This window comes from Chaetodon auriga, chromosome 24, assembly GCF_051107435.1.
Source record: "Chaetodon auriga isolate fChaAug3 chromosome 24, fChaAug3.hap1, whole genome shotgun sequence".
Classification (NCBI taxonomy): Eukaryota; Metazoa; Chordata; class Actinopteri; order Chaetodontiformes; family Chaetodontidae; genus Chaetodon; species Chaetodon auriga.
The window spans coordinates 4,878,260-4,897,294 of record NC_135097.1 but is presented as its reverse complement, the minus strand read 5'-3'; the positions used below and the strand labels follow the sequence as shown (position 1 = coordinate 4,897,294).

The 19,035-nt window shown below is 45.8% G+C and overlaps 3 protein-coding genes across 3 annotated transcripts; all 3 read left to right on the top strand.

Moving 5' to 3' along the window:
* Positions 1-184: 184 nt before the first annotated feature.
* LOC143316799 (nuclear factor 7, ovary-like) lies at positions 185-9,788 on the top strand. Its single transcript, XM_076724488.1, has 8 exons — positions 185-241; positions 1,936-2,402; positions 2,531-2,722; positions 2,878-2,973; positions 5,059-5,292; positions 6,408-6,555; positions 7,341-7,367; positions 8,155-9,788. Exons 1-8 carry the CDS (start codon positions 235-237, stop codon positions 8,691-8,693), a joined length of 1,710 nt encoding a protein of 569 aa, XP_076580603.1. The 5' UTR covers positions 185-234; the 3' UTR covers positions 8,694-9,788.
* A 1,537-nt stretch (positions 9,789-11,325) lies between these two features.
* On the top strand, positions 11,326-14,697 carry LOC143316798 (E3 ubiquitin-protein ligase TRIM39-like). The gene is made up of 6 exons (XM_076724487.1): positions 11,326-12,282; positions 13,001-13,096; positions 13,210-13,440; positions 13,709-13,856; positions 13,972-13,998; positions 14,091-14,697. The coding sequence occupies exons 1-6, from the start codon at positions 11,326-11,328 to the stop codon at positions 14,642-14,644; spliced, it is 2,013 nt and encodes a 670-aa protein (XP_076580602.1). The 3' UTR covers positions 14,645-14,697.
* Positions 14,698-15,178: 481 nt separating this feature from the next.
* On the top strand, positions 15,179-18,496 carry LOC143317340 (E3 ubiquitin-protein ligase TRIM38-like). The gene is made up of 7 exons (XM_076725451.1): positions 15,179-15,253; positions 15,583-16,171; positions 16,265-16,360; positions 16,445-16,678; positions 16,947-17,091; positions 17,175-17,201; positions 17,273-18,496. The coding sequence occupies exons 2-7, from the start codon at positions 15,590-15,592 to the stop codon at positions 17,851-17,853; spliced, it is 1,665 nt and encodes a 554-aa protein (XP_076581566.1). The 5' UTR covers positions 15,179-15,253; positions 15,583-15,589; the 3' UTR covers positions 17,854-18,496.
* Positions 18,497-19,035: the final 539 nt, after the last annotated feature.

Here is a 19,035-nt window from a genome sequence, read left to right as displayed (position 1 = left end):
TTCAAGACCTCTTCAAATGGAGAAAACACAGCCCGTCCTGTGGTTTTGCATACCTACGCCGCAGAGCCGTAGAAATCAGAGCGTGATAGCGGCGGGAGGGCATGTGTGGAGGTCTGGGTGTGTCGCACTGAGAGTGGGAGGGCCACTTCAGGTTTCAGGAAGCACCTGTGAGCTTGTGATTCACAGCAAAGTGCATGAAGTGAAGGACTGCGCTGCTCCACGTCAGAGGGAAACATGCAGAGTAAGTTCTCCTTTATCTTAAGTGTTTTTTATTGCCTCTTCTGTCGACTGTAGGACATTATGAAGCTTTCAAGTGCAGGTTTCTGTAGAGGTTGTGTTCAAACTGTGTGAAATGATCACACTTCTCTACAGAGAGAAAACCTCTTTCAGTGTCGTATACTAACAGAAACTTACAGCTGAGGGCAGCTGTTTGTTTGACTGATAAAAATGGTCTGAAGCTGATGTTTGTGAATCAAACGCTGCTTAACGTTGAAGTCCTGACATGATGCTGCACCGGCCGACATGTTTCAGTCTAACTCAGTTCTCAGTAGCTGTTACATAATAAGAGAAAACTAATAACTACTGATTCTGTTACTTCACTTTGCTTTAAAATAATGACGTGATACGGAGACCTAATTAAAAATTGCCAGCAGCAGTGGCTGTCAGTTGGTTGGAGCTGACTCAGAGTAAATTTCCAGTGTGTGTTTTCTTTTAAACCTGAAGCAGCTGCTGTGAGGTAGAAGGTCCTGAGTTTCTGCATTCCTCAGATAACTTCTCAACAATCACTGGACACAATGACACACTTAAACTCACTTCCTGCTTGTGTGCGAAGGCTTTGCGTTCCCTGGCTCTGAATGTCAGAAAACTTCTAGGAAAAAGCTGTTTTATCATCTTGTGGCGAATCTTCCCACTTCTAAATATGTTGAGCTGTGTGACGTTTTCGCTCAGTTTCCGTTTGTTCACACTCACACTTATCAGCTCTAAGTATTAGTCACCATCTCGTTGCTCCCCCTCATTAGATCCCTGCCCTGAGCTCCATGAAAGAGAACAGAACGAATCGTAAATTATCAAAGTTGCACCTGATAGCGCCCACGAATCCCAGCATTTCCTCCCACGTGCCTGCTGATGTTTTGATAGGTCACCTGTGTCATGCTATGAAACACTTATCACCTCTTCTCTTCTCCTCTGCGACTCTTTATGACGGAAGCGCCAGAGGAACACCAGATTATACTTGCACACATGCTGACCTTTGGCCCTGTAGTCAAGACTGAGGGCAACAGAGACACCACGAACCCTCAGCCCACGCCTCTCTGTAACATGAAGAACTTTGAATTTAGTCACATCAAAACTGATATTTCTCATCACACCATGAGTTTTTAAATGTCTCCCCATCTGTGTGTTAAGAGTGTGCTGATTTATCTGGTTTAAAGGGACACCACGTCACTGCTGCGGTCAGCCAAAAATGGCCGTTTAAGTCATCTGTGCAAGCAGGTTATTACAACCCATATTTATGATTGTTGTTAGGCTGCAACCTCCAGTGGCCCCAGTAATTATGACGAAAGCAAAGGAGGAAGTCAGGTGACGTAGTATGACGAGCAAGAGGGTCCACATTTGAAGGAGAGTGGGATGGATGGGAAAAAATGTGTTTTTTTTAAATGTGCAAGTGAAACTGTGAAACTGCTGTCCTGAAGGCAGTTTCACAGCAGTTCACGCTTCAGTTCACGACTCACGACTGTGACATGACTGCCGTGTGGTCTTAGTGACTCCTAACGTGAAGGTGTGAACGACCCTCTTGGATGGATGGCAAAACATGCTGGAAGCAAATCCAGCAGTCTACATTGAGTGCGTGCTGATATGAAATGGAGTTTCTCTTGTGTAGAAACATACCTTAAGGCTTGTGCGTCCAATCTGTATCATCCTCCCTCTTTCTTCAAGGCAACACGAGCTCTCCGGGAGGCCGGGTCCTCTCTGAGGAGCAGTTCAGCTGCTCCATCTGCCTGGAGGTGTTCGTGGAGCCCGTCTCCACGCCCTGCGGCCACAGCTTCTGCAAGGCCTGCCTGCAGGGCTACTGGAACCACAGCAAGAAGTTCATCTGCCCCATGTGCAAGAAGAGCTACTCTAAAAAACCCGAGATGAGCGTCAACAGGGTCCTGGCGGAAATCTCCACCCAGTTCCAGGGGCTGGTGCTAGCCGGAGGGGCTGAGGGGGCGTCCCGGGGATCCACGCTGAATCTGAGCTCGGATTCAGCCCACGTGGGCTCTCAGGGGCCCGACACCGGGGAGTTCGCCCGGCCTGGGGATGTTCCCTGTGATGCCTGCATCGGGAGGAAGTTAAAGGCGCTCAAGTCTTGTGTGAACTGTCCTGGATCATTCTGTGAGACCCACCTCAGACACCATAAAAAGGTCAGTTTTTCTTCTTCTGTACAATTATTGCAAGCTGATATTGTAAGGCAAGCTGTCCAAACCACAGTCCTGAGTTTGCTGCTCCTACATTTGCCCGTTCACACCGACGTCCGTCTTCCACCACGCAGGTGAAGTCTCTGATATCTCATCGTCTGATCGAACCCACTTTCCACCTGGAGGACAAGATCTGTAAGAAACACGAACGTCTCCTGGACGTCTACTGCCGCACGGACCACGTCTGCATCTGCACCGCCTGCGCCGAGGCCACGCACAAGTCCCACGACACCGTCTCCACCGACCACGAGTGGAAGAGGAAGATGGTGAGCCGCTGCCGCTGTTTGTCCAGTAATGTGCCGCTACAAGCTAATTTCAGCTAGTTCAATCTCAGTTACGAGGACTTTCATGTGACTTTCACGTTACAAAGCTGTGCTCGGCTTGATCTCAGTGAGCCATAATACTGATTTTCTTCTCACAGAGTAATCTGGGTAAGAAGAGGTCAGAGCTCAAACACCTGATCAAGGAGAGAGCCAAGAAACTGGAGGAGATCAAACAATCCATCAAGGTCATCAAGGTGAGTCGGCCGACGCCTGGTCGAAGAATAGTCAGGAACCAAGCTCTCGTCTGTGAGTCTTAACAGTGGATGTGTGTCATTAGGTAACAAAACACTGCATGTTTGGAAGTTTTGGTGTCATTTTTCAGCTCTTTAAAGCATAAAAGCAGTGCGAGTAACAGCTTTTTTTCACCGTGCCTGCAGCCTCTGTTTGATCAAACCCACGCAAATAGTCTCAAGGAACAAACAAGACTTCCTGTTTAAAATTGGACAAATATATTGTTTACAGGATAAGCCTCTTAACATGCACCATCTCTCCAGAGTACATAAGGAAGAGGATAAAAACACGACGAATTGTAAACAAAACATTATCAAAGTTGTTCTCATGACATTAACTCATAATTAGAAAACTGAACAAGAGGAACTTTAATTCAGATAAGAATAATTCATCTTAAAACATTCTGGATTGAAATGTGTAGAGCTAAAAAACAAAGCTTAACGTCTTAATTAATGCACTGAGGTATATGACTGTAAAAAATCAACATGAGCTAGTTCATCTCTCCTCTGGCAGCAAACCAAGAGCTTGATGCATATTTCAATGATGGGCGTGAAATTGACATTTCAAAATAAAAGCAAGATTTACCTTTGCTTTGTTAGGGAATCTGTCACACATCATCTGTGTCACACCTCTGGTGCTCTGTGGCAGCGACGACGGCGGCCTGTTCATGCAGTTTGTTTTTCTCTTGAGTAAATACGCTCGTATCCATGTCTGTGGTCGCCCAACCGGTGTGACCAGCGTAAAGCTTTACCTTTAGTTTCCCCACACCCTGTGTTTAAGTGCAGCCTCACGGCAGTAAAACCTAAAGATAAGAATTGAAAACATGAACGTTTGGCTGCTTATGTTCAGATAAATTAAAGGATCGTAACCGTAGCTGGAAAATGACTGAAATGCTAATGAGGTTTTGAGCGGTTTTCTGTAATAATCCAGTAACATGAGTGTTTCAAACCCCAGAGATTAAACCCCATCGGGCTAAAATTAAACTGTATTAAACAACACATGATCAACATGCTGCTGATGTCTTTCACCCTTATGAAACTAACTGCATTTCTTTCTCAGCCAATCGTCGCGGGTTCAGTGCAGCTCATTTAGCTTCCTGCTCGGTGACATTTTCATACTTTTATAAACACAATGAGGATTCAGTTACCAGAGGGTTGAATATCAGGACGTCCACGTCTCTATGTGTGTGTGTGTGTGTGTGTGTGTACGGTATAAACACACAACTGCATGTTGGTGAGTGTGGGTTCGACCGATAAAGACGAGGATGCATCACTGGATTCTTTTGAGGAATCACGCACAGGAGGGAGCTAAATAAATACCATGCATATCAAATATCATGAACATCTTCATGCACCTGAATTACAGGAGACTGGAGATTAATGTTGAAACCTATGGGAAAATTTGAGATTAAAAGCTAGGTAGTTTCCTTCGCTTTGCTGCAAGAAGACGTAACCTGTTAGTCCAGTTGTACAAGCAGCACACGGGAAACAAAGGATAAAACAGAAACAGGCTAATTTGTCAGACACTGTAGTCCACAGACGCTTTAAAGCAAGGCACGTTTGTTTGTTTCACACCCTCAACAACACGTTGGTTTATAATGGACGGAGGACAAGAAGGTCCCTGAGCCAAGCTGTGAAAGAGACATGAGGTAATATATGAAGGCACATATACATCTAATTTTAAAAGCAGAGGATGAAATATTCTTTAGTCTGCAGTATAGATCTTTTCATTAGACCTGATAGATGCCCTGTTTTTCAAACTTGTATTGCAGGCTTTCCGTTGTAGTCTCCAATCTCATGCTGGGATAACCCTGATGACATCACTGTGACGTCATCAGAGTTATTTTCTCACCATAGAAAGCTCCTTCAGAGCCACAGAAGACGTTATGCAACTGGTTTCACTGACTGTGCTCCCAGTTTGACCTCAATGTTTGGACTCTACTAGTCATTAAGTAACCGTGCAGACTGGAACCCCCCCATCCTTTTTTTTTCGACATCCCTGCTGCACATACTCACATTCGCCTCCACCTCATGTCTCCCCCGTCGCAGGCCAGCGCTCAGAAGGAGCTGGAGGACAGCTGGCAGGTTTACGCTGAGCTGCAGCGGATGGTGGAGCAGAGCCAGGCGGAGCTGGTGGAGGTGATCGCCACAAGGCAGCGCGAGGCCGAGCGTCACGCGCAGGAGCTGGCCCGAGGTCTGGAGAACGAACTCAGCCAGCTGAGGAGGAGGAGCAACGAGCTGGAGGCCTACGCGCAGACCCAGGACAGAGTGGTCTTCCTGCAGGTAGTGCAGCGCTTCCAGTGACACGACGGTGGCGGCCATGTTGGAGGCCGACCTCTTGAGAAACCAGATGGGATATGATTAAAGGTCCAGTGTGTGAGACTTCAGGGGATCTATTGGCAGAATATGCTGTTGCTGTTGCACCACCCTCCACAACGTCCCATTTTCACCCAGCTTTGGGCGTAGCTCCTCCCATTCTTTCATTACCGCTGATCAATATTTTACACCAAGACCACACTCCAACTGTAATTTTAAAAAATGCATGCTGGCATTTCAAGTATGACTTCATTAGTCATGATCCAGCATGTAGCCTACATACACAAAACACACTTAATATGCATTTAGGACACAGCAAGGAAGCTAATTAGTTAAAAGGCTAAAACCTTCAAAACAGCAGCGTAAGCTTACTTAAAGTCACGGCAATCTGAGAGATGTCGACTTTAAAAGACTGATGTAACAGAAGAAGGCCGGAACAATATATTTTTAAAGCCATCTCGTCATAATTTATCTGAATGATATCCACGCAGCCAATTATCTGGTGGACCTCTGTGGTTGCACCAGCTGTTGTCTCCATGAGATCTGCCACACAACATCAAAAGCCTCCATGAACGGAGCCAGCTGCTATGGAAGTTCCCCCTTGTGCATTTCTCTGTTTACGTTGATGAAATGTTGACTTCCTCTCGCGAAAGTCGTCTTTGAAGTTGCTCATTTAGAATTTCATCCAGAGAGGATGAGGAGGAGCAAAGACATACATACCCAAACACAGTGTTCTGCCTCTGTTGTGGATCTGTAAGTCTGCTGATACGAATTTCTTCATCTGGACAATATCCTGCACTGCCTGCTCTGTGATTTTTCCGTCAGAGTGATAATGTGCAGTGCTCTGTGTTTGTCTGCATTACTGGACTTAGATTTATGGAAACAGATCTGCACACTTTCAAGATTTTTTTTACCTTATAAACCCGTTTAAATCACAAAGACAGCACTGAACATAGTGAGAATTTTTCCACATCTGCGTCATTCTCTGTTTGCTTTTCACTGCAAAGACTTTATTTCCCCTGAGGCCCCATCACGTTTTAATTTAATCTCACCTTGCATAACCTTGCTCTTCTTTCCTGCAGAATCTGACGACGCTGCCGCCCGCACCCGAGCCCGCCGATTGGTCGGCGGTCAGCATCAGCACCGACATCTACCTGGGAACCATCCGCTCCTCCGTCAGCAGCCTCATCGACAAGTTCCAGGAGGAGCTTAAAAGGCTGTACGGCAAAGGTGAGGGCGGCTGGGCCAAGTTAATTTCTCGCTCCGTTGTGATAAAACAAGGTGATTTGCCAAAGATGCATTTTAGATTCACCGTGTCAAGACAGAAAATAAGTAAATAAATGAGAATCTATCTGTAACATATCGACAACATGCAGGTCTCCATCACAAACTGACACATACGCTGTGCCACCGGGGAAGCAGGCCCATATGTGTGACTGATACACAGGGCTGTACAAAATAAAAGAAACACCTTGTAACAATGTAGACAGGTGCAACAATACTGCAAAGCCATAAATGGCTACAAAAAGGTTCATTCTTATATAACAACTGTTGGTGCTTTTTGGGGTCCCTACCAATTAAGAACCTACTACAGAACTACTACACCCAGCGAGCTGTGCTGGGTGTCTGTGTGGATCCTCTGTGTGAAGTTGCAGTGAAGCACACCCTCCCTTGTACTACGCTTCCTGTGCAAAATTCAAAACAGGGATATGTAGGTCACTGTACGAGCACTTGGAAATAGAAAAGTGACTCATCCTTGCACCAACCACCCCGACACACTCACACGTCCACACATGCAAGATGGTCGGACAGCTGGAGATAGTGTTGATGCCGCAGTTCATCCACTTGGAATCGGTGGAGAGGCTGCGGAGTGACGGCGGCACATGGTTCGAGCGTTTACAGCTCTGGATTAGAGCTGCATGTTTACCACCCACACGTGCCATCTGCTTTGACTTTGACTCTTTAGCTGGATGATTTGCTGACTCGCTCTCTCTCTCTCTCTCTCTCTCTCTCAGAGCTCCGGAAGGTACAGAACTATTCAAGTGAGTGAGACATTAAATTGTCAGCGTTTTGATCTGTAGGTTTCCACTTGTTTGGTGCAGAAAGTCCTGATTCTTCTGATAAGAGATGTTAGAAAAATGTGGGAGTTTTTGATAATCTTCAGTGTAACGGAACCATAACGTGACGTTCAGGTCTACGTATAGTCCACAAGATGGCCCCACTTCTTCAGAGCTCACTTCAGGGTCATGAAGCGAGTTCATGAGTGTAAAGTTACACCTTCGCAGCGTCCATTTACTCAAGCAACTGTACTTAGTTTGCAATATTGAGGTACTTGCACTTTACTTGAGTACTTTCAATTAGTGCAACTTTACACTGAACTAAACACTGAATTTTTTTCAATTTTAAAGTTTAAAGTTTTTAAAGTACATGCAAAGCTATGATCAAATATGAAAGATTTTTACGGACTAAAAGCCCTGCACACCTGCACAGGTGTCTGCAGTTATTGTGGCCGTCAGGTTAGAGTTGTGCAAAGCTATGCTAGGATGTATGTGAGGCCACCAAACTCCATGCACAAATAAACATAATGAAGATTTAACTTAAACAAACTAACAGAACAGTGACAGAAGTGTGAATTAAAACTCAGTGAGAGGGTGAAAACTCAGAGAGGGGCCATTTATTCAAGAGTGCTATTAGTTTTGATGCATTTTGCTGATAATACTTCTGCACTTTTACTCAAGAAGACATTTTTAAGTAAGACTTTTTCCCATTGTGGTATCGCCAGTTTTACTTAAGTGAAGGATCTAAGCTCTTCTTCTCTGTCCTGTCCAGGTGAGGTGATTCTGGACCCTGCCACAGCCCAGAGGAACCTGGTCGTGTCCGACGACGGCCGCCAGGTGAAATATGAAGAGCGTAAGGCCTCCCACACAGAGGGTCCGAAGCGCTTCAGCCCGGCCCTCTTCGTCCTGGGCCGCGAGGGTCTCAGCTCTGGGCGGCACTACTGGGAGGTGGACGTGGGGCGCAAGACAGCCTGGACGCTTGGCGTGGCCAGCACCTCGGCCCGCCGCAAGGGTGAGATCAAGCTGAGTCCTGAGGGGGGGTACTGGTGCCTGTGGCTGAAGAACGGGGAGGTGAAGGTTTTGGCGTCATCCCGCCTGCCTCTGATGCTGCAGTCCCAACCCAGTAAGGTGGGAATCTTCCTGGATTATGAAGGAGGACAGATTTCTTTCTACGACGCAAAGGCACGTCTGCATCTCTACACCTTCGCCGATACCTTCAATGAGAGTCTGTACCCGATCTTCAGCCCCTGCCTCGTCCAGGACGGGAAGAACTCATCTCCTCTCATTTTAACCCCTGTTAAACACACCTGAGACTGGTGGCCGGTCAAAAGCCAGTCAAAGGTTAAAGTTTAATATCATCTTTAGGACCAAATAACTTTGGTCCAAAGTGCAGATTTTTGGAACAGGTGATTTGAACCTTTAGTCAGTCTTAAAATATGATTCATTCTCCTCAGTGAGCGAACTTTGCGACAGTTTTACATGTATACGAAGCACTTTACCTCAGACAACTTAAAAAAAAAAGTCATTGTGCATATCAAAACCAGCAGCTACAACACCCTCTCATCATACGAACATGTTATTTGCTCGAATTAAATCAGGTTCAGCACAGATCCCATAAAGGCTGCTGACCTATATTGACTGTTTGGAAGAAAGCGTTGGGTTTCCAGAGTGTGTTTGAGTCCAAGGAAACCAAAATGAAGCGTGGATGCTGCTTGGCATTGACTGACTGCATCTTACAGAGAAAAGTATTCAGATTTTGGTTCCTCAGAAACACCAAATAATTCCTTTATACTGCATACTTTTATCTCAAATTGTGTATTTAAGTATAAAAAAACATGTGAAGGACTAGAAGGGATATTGTAAGGGCCAGACGACCTGTGGGTCTTTCGTTTTGAAGGCCTGCTTCAGTTGGACATGTTAAGCAGGTTGTTGAGTTTGAGTTTCGCTGTACTTCTGCCACTTTCCTGACTGTCTAAGTCCTTGTTTAAAGGTGTGGTGAGTCATTCTGGATAAAGATTAATTTTCTCTGAATCTGAAGTGCACGCTGAACACAGCCCTGTGAATGGGAACGACAGGGTGGCCACATGACATTCTTTCAGCCAATCAGGAACAGGTGGCGTCCTACGGAGTGACTCATCCCACCTTTAGCTGTAACTATGAGGCTTTGGAGACTTTACAGATTAAAGCAGGGAACTTAAATAGATGTACATTTAGTATCTGGAGGCTGAGGCCTGCCTGGGGGACCAAAAGAGAGATTTCTGTACACACTGGAAGACATTGTGTCCAACGTCCAAAAACTTTACCTGGACCCAGGATTGTTCGTGGACCGATGTTTTGTTTTTTTATATCAAATGTTTGCTTTTGTACTTTCTTTCTGAACTTGTTCATTAAAGATCAATTACAAGGACACTCTTTAATGTACTTTTTATTCCATATAGTGATAGTGATCAACGATGGATCAAATGTGCTTTCAGCCCTGTGCAGCGTTTTAGCTTCTTTCGTCTCATTGTTTTGTTTGCATCCAGTGTTTTTCCTCTGTTTCCTTATAGGTGTGCTCTGGTACATATCGCTCCAGATTCCAACCCAATCAATCAGTCAGTTTAATATGTAGCTCAGTGAGAACATAAATAGATCAGACAGACCATCAGGTGTTGCCTTCTGCAGCCTGAAATTCGAATCTTTTGCTCCACCTGCAGGAGGTGGACAAAATAGCAGAAACACCTTACAGTATATCAAAGTAGCTCTGCAATGCCAAATGAGAGAAGCTCGTGTTTTATGTTGACATTTCAAATGACACAAATCACAGCTTGTGACTTTAAAACTACGATTTTAGCCATTAGATATCAAGAAGCTAACAAAATGAGCTTTAACAAACTGGAATTTCCTGTCGTGTGGCAAAGCTGCTGTAAGGGTTAAAGCCTCCTGGAGCTCTGAGGGCCGTGGCCTGGGGTATAAATTTGTATCTGGGGTAAAAAGAGGGGGCGGGTGGAGGGAGGGGGTTGTATTTTGGGTCTGAGGTGTGTGTGTGTGTGTCTATTAGTGGGGGGAGGTGGAGGTGGCGGTGGTTACAGCCTGTCTCATGTGTCAGTGTACAGCGTGAGCCTTGAGGCAGCTGCTGTCTGGTGAGTGTCCCCATATCTCTGCTTTTCTGTGGCTCCTCGTCCTCTCCTGCCTTCTCTTTTCTATTCTGTCACATCTGCTTTTCTGTGCACCAGCAGGTCTCTTTGGAGAGTGTCTGTTGTTTGTATCTTTCATTTGTTTCATTACTGTTTGGCTGCTAAAGAGCTGTGACCTGAGCTAAGGGCTTTTTTTCTGCTGCAGCCTGCTCAGTACAGATACAAATAAAATCCAAGAAAAGACTTTAATCATAGCTACAGGGTTGGATTTTTTGAGGTATGAGATGTTTCAGTGTCAAAATAGCCTGGATTATTGTTTGGAGAGGGGAAGCACAACTGGACCAATATTTTTGGAAGATGTTAATCTGGTCCATGAATACCAAGGCCTCAAGCAGAGTGTGAAAAGACAAACTGATTTACCCACAACTTCAGAAGCTAATTAAACAAGCAAATTTCAAGGATCCTTATCAAAAATGTTTGCTTATATTGTGTTTTTATGTTGAAGTGAAATACCAGTTGATATGTTAATAGATACGACCTCAAAAATCTGGTATTGGTCAGGCTGAAGAATCAGAAATCAGAAATAAATGCACAGTCTGACATCACTGCACTCACAGGGGCTCATTTATTACAGGAAAGAAAAAGACTAAATTTGGCTCAATCTTACGGTGCAAAATCTCGAATTGACAGAAATCTTTGCAGTGATAAATGAGTCTCCTGTCATGCATGAAAATGACCCCGAATCAAGTCCCGCCATCTAACCCCAGCGACCTCAATATCACAGCAGGTTTGATGCCCCGTTCAGAGCCTGGTTTCTTGCGCTGAAAATGACCCTGCCTCTCCGCCGTGTAGGAATGGCCACCACTGGGAACCTTTCTGAAGAGCAGGTGCACTGCTCCATCTGTCTCGACGTCTTCACCAACCCCGTGTCCATCCCCTGCGGACACAACTTCTGCCAGAGCTGCATCCTGGGATACTGGAAAACCAGCCCTCTCTACCAGTGTCCTATGTGCAAGAAGTCTTTCTACAAAAGGCCTGATATTAGCATCAACACGGTCCTGAGGGAAATTGCGGAGCAGTTCAAGGAGATCAGGGTTAGAAGTGTGGAAGGGAAAGCGAGTAAGGAGGAGGAGGAGGAGGAGGACAGGCCGGAAAAGAAGTGGACAATGGAAAGAAGGAAAAAGGAGGATGAGGAGAGGCTTTTGGAGGAAGATCAGAGGCAGCAGCTTCTGGAGGAGTTGAAGCAGAAGCAAGAGGACAGGAGAAAGAAGGAGAAACCAGGAGAGAAAAGTCCACTACAGGAGGAGCTACCACCGCTGATCCCTCCTGTGTCAGCACCCAAAACCTCTCCTCCACCATCACCCCAAGCCACAGCTCAGGGGCCGCCACCGCCTCCGCTGCCCCAAACATCGCCCCCGCCCTCACCTCAAATACCACCATCTCCAGCTCCTCCATCCTCACCTCCTCCACTCCCACCTCCGTGCTGGGAGGAGGTCCTCTGTGATGTCTGCCTGGGGGACGGCAGGCCAAAAGCGGTCAAATCCTGCCTCGTGTGTCTGACCTCCTACTGCGAGGAGCACCTGAAATCTCACTCGGCCAGGTTCACCAAGCACAAGCTGATGGAGCCTGTGGCCAACATGGAGGACAGGATGTGCCCGAAGCACGAGAGGCTCCTGGAGCTGTTCTGCAAGAAGGATCAGACCTGTGTGTGCGTGCTCTGCACTGAGACGGACCACCGGGCGCACTACACCGTCCCGGTGGAGAGGGAATGGACAGAGAAAAAGGTGAGACCGGCCAAGTGATTAAAAATCTAAGTTAGGTCTAAGGTATTCAAAGTGTGTCAAATAAGGGAGTAAAACAGGTTTTTAGGTTTGCATAAGAGGATAAAGCAAAAGTGAAAGTAACTTAGATGCACAAACGCACACTGGACCCTGATAACAGATACACATTCTGTATCCTGAGATTAAATAACATACACTCAGAAAATGGGGAATTAACCAGCACAGAGGACAAATAGTCAGGGATGAGATTATATACTGTCATCTTTAGTGTTTGGCAGTAATCTAGCTGCATTAGTACAAGGGATTACAATTTGAAATTCAGGCATTAAATTATTGCAGTAACTCCCAGTGTTCAGTGGAAACTAAGCTAAAGGACGTGTTAGCTTAGTGGCGAGAGGCGGTTGGCCAAAAGCCGCTATCAAATGAGGAGAAATGTAGCTCCTTGTTGTTGCAAAGTCGTCTTATTGACATGTGGTATGGTCTTACCTGGCTTGTTAACGTTAGCCACAGTGTGCTACGTTCAGGAGTCACCTAGTTTTGTGTGTGCAACCAAAGAGGCTAAGCTAGCTGCCAGTAAATCCCCTCTTTTTAAACCAGAACTTCTTGTCTTGTACTTCAAAAGTTGTTAAAGGAAAACAATTGTACAACCGTAAAAGTAAGAACCAAGTTATCACGTGTTAGCATGTCGTCAGCCTTGCTTGTGTTAAATCATGTTGTGCAGGCGCAGCTGAAGAGGACAGAAATAGACGTCCAGCAGATGATCCAGGACAGAGTGAAGAAGGTGGAGGAGATGAGGCAGTCTGTGGAACTGAACAAAGTGAGTCCCCCTGAGATTAAATATAGACTGCTGTCACCGAGCACCATCAGCAAATGCATTCAAACAAAGATTATTGCTCAACATAGATTTGTGTATTTTGCCTGCATTCTCAGGCCAGTGCTCAGAGAGAGATTGAGGAAAGCATGCAGGTCTTCTCGGACCTGATTCGCTCCATCCAGAGGACCCAGGCCGAGCTGGTTCTGACCATAGAGGAGAAGCAGAGGCAGACGGAGAGGTGGGCCGAAGGCTTCATCACTGAACTGGAGCAGGAAATCGCTGAGCTGAAGAGGAGGAAAACAGACCTGGAGAACGTGGCTCGGACCGACCACATTCACTTCTTAAAGGTGAGAGAACCTTCCTTTAATGTGAAAGGTCGGGGATCACTTCAAAGGTAAATACAAGAGGCTTTTCACGGTGTTGTTGTCGAACTTTGGAAACCCATTACATTATTTTTGCTGAAACAACAGTGCCCTCTTCCTGTACTGAAGCGTAATGCAGTCCAGAGGCACATATTTTAAAATACACTGCAGACTGAAGGCTGTGGAAATAGTCTTACAAGTAGACAAATATGAGTTGTTTCTGAGTCATTTCTTCTGCTCCATCTCTCTGTAGAACTTTCCAGCCCTTAGCACTCCTCCCTCTGTCAAAGACTGGTCTGAGACCAGCGTTCCCACTGACACATGTGTAGGCATGATCAGGAGATCTGTGTCCAAACTGGAGGCCACGTTAAACGAACTGATTGACAAACTGGCTGAAAGTGGTAAGATTTCCTGTAACATCCCGTATGTTTTTCATATGTTTTTGTTCATTTTAGTTTCAAATTCAGAGCATCACCAGAATAAACTTGACACAGTGTATCTTTTTTTTTTTTACAGAGATCAAGAAAATCCTGAAATATGGAGGTAAAATGTTCTTTTCTCATGTGGTTCGATCATTTGATCATGTTAGAAGCCTCCAGCAGACTAAATCCTTCCTTGTCCTTGTGTTTGTGCAGTGGACGTCACTCTGGACCCTGACTCGGCCAACCCTTGGCTGCAGCTTTCTCAGGACAGACATCAGGTGAGACACCTGGGCGCATGGCAGGACCTCCCAGACCACCCCGATCGCTTTGACACGGTGGTCATCGTCCTGGGCCGCGAGGGCTTCACCTCAGGGAGACATTACTGGGAGGTCCAGGTTGGGGACAAGGACGACTGGTACCTGGGCATCGCCAGGTCGTCCGTCAACAGAAAGGGCAGGATCTCTGTAAGCACTACCCAGGGCTACTGGGCTCTGGCCATGAAGAAAGGCCAGGGGTACCGGGTGTCAACATCCCCGCCAACACTGCTCGCCCTCGACCCCAGGCCCAAGCGGGTGGGGGTGTACGTGGACTACGAGGAGGGGCAACTGTCCTTTTATGACGTGAGGGCTCGGACCCATATTTACACCTTCAAAGACATGTTCAAAGAGAAGATTTTGCCCTTTTTCTACCTGTACTGCTGCGACAAAGCCTCTGATACCATGGTGATTTGTCCAGTGAGTGAGAAAAGCCTGATCAAGCAAAGCTAATAAGACAGTCAGACGGTAAAAACAGCACTAAAAAGCCCCCGTGAAGGTGATAACTGACTGTTTTGTTGTTGCCGCCACTGCTGCAATGAAATCTTGTATTCTATGTGTTATGTATATTTATTATATGTATAGTGTAGCTCAATAGATGTACTTGTACACCTTATCGTCATATCAGCTCAATGAAGCTCCACAAAGACTTAAAGGAAATTATTCTGAACTATTGCTGAACTATTCCCTGAACTGCATGACGTGTCAAATAAATCAAAAGGAAGTGTAGTTTTTAGATCTCTGTTCATGATTGCATGTTGATTATAATTTGGGGGGGGGGGGGGTTATTGCTGTAAAGGTTGTATGATGAAGAGATCTGTGTTCATGATTTATGACAATAAATGTCATTTTTTCTGGCTTAAAGGGTTTTTGGGGAAGTACTTTCAGTTTCATTTCAGCTAAATGGTGTCACTTGAACACACCCACTGAAGTAAGTGAGGCTGCCTCAGCTTCTCAGAGCTCGTCTGGAGATGATGAGCGCTGCATTGTCTGTGGTGCGTGTGGTCTGTGTGAGAGACAGTTCAGTCCTTTCGAATTTACAGAAGAACTACGGAGAGTCAGGTGAGGCCTTCTTACAGCTCATCTATGTGTGTTGTTATGTGCGTACATGTGTTATATACAGAACGATAAAGGATGTTATGCAGAATTAAGAAGTTCAAGCTTATTCATGTGAATATGACTCATAGGGCGGGTCAGGAATTGCTTTGTAAACAACCTAAAAATAGACTTGATTCTAAAGACTTATCAAACTTTTTGGCTCTCTTTTTCCTGGTTCTTGTGTCTGAAATCAGTACAAAGCAAAAAACACGGAGTTATGTCACATTAACCATGATGTAAAAAGCCTTAAAGAAAATGTATATCAAGCATATAAACCACATTTTCTCCCACAGAGGTTTCATGATGTCGTCATTCAGTGTCCTCACTGCGTTGCCGGAGAATTATTTCCAGTGTTCGATCTGTCTGAACGTCTTCACTGACCCGGTCACGACCCCGTGTGGTCACAACTTCTGCAAAACCTGCCTGAGCGAGGCCTGGGACAACAGTTATTTATGCCACTGCCCGACGTGCAATAAAAGATTCCACATGAGGCCTGAGATCTCCACAAACGAGGTGCTCGAGGAGATTTCAGTCCAAATAAAGAGGAGGAAGGTGGAGACGCCTGAAAGCGCCGCTGCACCGTGGCAGGTGAAGTGCGACGTGTGCACAGGGGTGAAGCTCCCGGCCCTGAAGTCCTGCCTCGCCTGCCTGACGTCGTACTGTGAGGACCACCTGGAGCCCCACCACAGAGTCCCCACCCTGATGAGGCACAAGCTGATCGACCCGGTGGACGACCTGGAGACGAGGATGTGCGAGAAGCACGGGCGGCTGCTGGAGCTTTTCTGCAGGGACGAGCAGGTGTGCATCTGTCTGCTGTGCGTTGAGACAGACCACAAAAACCACAAGACGGTGCCCGTTGAAGAAGAAGGGGCTCAGCAGAAAGTAAGAGTTCATTTAGTGAAATGAGTAAACTGAACTTTAAATGAAGGATTGAGCAGCTGAGTCGCTTTTTTCTCTTGAAATTCTATATTGTAGGAAAACATTGAATCCAAGAAAGACAATATCAAGATTATGATTGAGGACAGAATGGAGAAGATAAAGGAGTTCACTGACTCCTCTGAAATGAGCCGAGTGAGTACTGCGAGTTTTGCACATGCAGTATTTTACTCTTCAATATAAACCTGTGCCAATGCAATGTTTCTACTTAATTTTCAGGAAAAAACAATCAAAGAGTTGGAGGACAGCGATAAGCTCTTCGCTACGCTGATGAATCGCGTGCAAGAGGCGCACACTAACCTGAAGTGGAATATCAAGGAGAAGCTCAGAAAATCACAGGACAAAGACAAAGCCATGATTGAAGAGCTGCGGGAGGAAATCACCCAACTGCAGAGGATCTGCTCCGAGCTGGAGGAGCTTTCGCAAAGTGACGACCACCTTCACCTTCTGCAGGTCAGGCAGCACTCGTCATTCGTCGCCTCGTTTCCCTTCATCCGCATCTTTTACTTTTGAGACGTTTGTTTAATCCATACAGAAACCCGAGTATATGCAGACAACATGCAGGATTTCTTGGCTGAGACTCATTTAAGGAGACGGTGAGACAGCGTGTCAAGACAGGCCTACAAGAAAGTGTCTGCTTGGGTGCAGATGGTTGGCTTTAAAAAACAGATTAAATATAACTCAGCGCCACTCACCATCATGTGTTTGTGAATCATTTCAGACTTTGCAGGCCCTGAGCCCATCTGTCACCAAGAACTGGTCCAAGATCAGTGTTTACTCAGACCTGTGTGTGCAGACGGTGAGGAGAGCCATGTCTCATCTCGTGTGCACTTTTCAAGCAGAGCTGAAAAATCTGACAGAAATCGGTAAATATCTCCTGCTTTTCCTTCGTCAGTGAGGATTTCTCTGCTTTCCGAGTCTGTAACTGAGGTGTTTTCGCTTCTTCCAGAACTGACCAAGATGAGACAATATAAAGGTGAGATCTTAAATATATTGGATCCATTCATCAGTTAAGACGAGAGCTTTAACTAAACGTTCTGTTCTCAGAGGCTGTCACCTTCGACCCGGCCACAGCTGGTGGCTGCCTCGTGGTGTATGAATCCGGGAAACGTTTGAAGCACATCAGAAATGCAAGCAACTCATCGTCCGATGACATGGGGAGGTCCACCTGTCCCATGATTTTAGCCACGAAGGGCTTCACCTCTGGGCGCCACTACTGGGAGGTCCAAGTGGGCCTGAGAGCCGACTGGGATGTCGGTGTCGCCAAGGAGACGGCAAACAAAACTGGGAAGGTCTCTGTGAAAAAAGAAAATGGCTTCTTCGCCATAGGGAAGATGGGTGTTGATTATGAAGTTCGCTGTTCGCCCTACACAGCCCTTCACCTGTGTCCCAGGCCGAGAAACATAGGCGTCTACGTGGACTACATGGAGGGCAGGGTCTCCTTCTATGACGTGGACAGGAAGTTGCACATTTACTCTTTCACAGGAGAGTCTTTCACAGAGAAACTGTTCCCGTACTTCTATCTGTACAGCAAGGCCAAGAAATCGGAGCCTATGGCGATTACCTTTGTGCAAGATCGGGCATCGTTGCTTTCTCTCATTCGGTCCCTCGACAAAGCTAAAGAGTAACTGAAGAGGATAAAGGTGTTACAAGGTCAAACCGAAGGTCCTCTGAAATGAAACGCTTCAAAACCAGCGTGTCCAAAAAGACGCACTTTTGAGTAATCTCATCGAACATCCAAAAAACGCCCCGTTGTTACTGCTGCTTCGTCTGCAAACCTTCCATTTTTGCATGTAGTGTTGCTTATTTAGCGACTTTCAGGCTACATTTGGTGACTTTTAAGACCCCTTTGGTGACTTTTTTCAGAAAAGCGCCACGTCATCTTGTTGCGCCTTCTTCTTCTGCAATGCTGTCTTGGTTTTCTGACTGGAGAATTGGCGCCACCTACTGCTTATCTCAATCAACCAACGCCTAATAATTGGGCAATGAATTGAAATAAGCATTCATTTGCATTTACTTTTGACAATTCTTTGAAAATTTTGTCAAAACTTGCAATGCATTTGGAGTGAAACCCAAAGCCGAGCCGTGAATGTCGGGACGTGATGAGCAAACGCTGACTGCCGTTGTTTGTCTCCTTTGTTTCTGTTCTAAATGATTTAACTTGACACTTAAAGTTTCCTTTCCTTTACTAACATACATACAGAAGTGCATTTGCTTAGGGAACAAGTGAATGAACTAGACATCGTCGGTGATTATGGAAGCCAATATTACACAGTGGATGTGCTCCTCAGCCTGGTGGGTAGTAAGCTGTTTAACCAGCGATGCAAACGACTGCAGCACTGTTTAATCCATCCCTTCCACTTTAACTCTCGTGTGTTAACATGAATGCAGTGGACTTCTTATCCGGTGAAGGTGTCATCACCTACAGCACATTATAAGTGATGTGATTATAAGATGTACTGATTGACTGTCTTGGTTAGAATAAAGGTGAATGGAGGTATCAGCATGCGTGTTTGTATCATTACTGAACTAAAATAAACATATTTGGAGGTTTTGTTGCCCTTTTTTGAAGCTGCAGCTGATTTGTTATGAGGAAAGTTCACTTCCTGCTTCATCAGGTGTGTATGGGTTTATGAGCGTTGATGAAATGGCAGAGTCCAGCAGGGCCGCCCTCTTTGCCAGCAGTGAAAGGCGTGTTTGCAGCGTATCTGCACAGAGGAGGAACAAGCGATAAGAGCCTAACACAAAACTGGTACAGCCTCAGGAAAGAAAGGTATGTGCTGCTTATCCTTTAATGTTCCATTATTTTG

What these genes read in the sequence shown, in the direction of transcription:
- LOC143316798 (XM_076724487.1), top strand. Translation starts at nt 11,326, where the DNA reads ATGACCCTGCCTCTCCGCCGTGTAGGAATGGCCACCACTGGGAACCTT. An exon ending in ACCACATTCACTTCTTAAAG is followed by an intron (nt 13,441 to 13,708) that starts GTGAGAGAACCT and finishes ATCTCTCTGTAG; the next exon opens with AACTTTCCAGCCCTTAGCAC. An exon ending in GAAAATCCTGAAATATGGAG is followed by an intron (nt 13,999 to 14,090) that starts GTAAAATGTTCT and finishes GTGTTTGTGCAG; the next exon opens with TGGACGTCACTCTGGACCCT.
- LOC143317340 (XM_076725451.1), top strand. Translation starts at nt 15,590, where the DNA reads ATGATGTCGTCATTCAGTGTCCTCACTGCGTTGCCGGAGAATTATTTC. An exon ending in ACTCCTCTGAAATGAGCCGA is followed by an intron (nt 16,361 to 16,444) that starts GTGAGTACTGCG and finishes CTTAATTTTCAG; the next exon opens with GAAAAAACAATCAAAGAGTT. An exon ending in CAAGATGAGACAATATAAAG is followed by an intron (nt 17,202 to 17,272) that starts GTGAGATCTTAA and finishes TTCTGTTCTCAG; the next exon opens with AGGCTGTCACCTTCGACCCG.
- LOC143316799 (XM_076724488.1), top strand. An exon ending in ACCTCAGACACCATAAAAAG is followed by an intron (nt 2,403 to 2,530) that starts GTCAGTTTTTCT and finishes TCCACCACGCAG; the next exon opens with GTGAAGTCTCTGATATCTCA. An exon ending in ACGAGTGGAAGAGGAAGATG is followed by an intron (nt 2,723 to 2,877) that starts GTGAGCCGCTGC and finishes TTCTTCTCACAG; the next exon opens with AGTAATCTGGGTAAGAAGAG.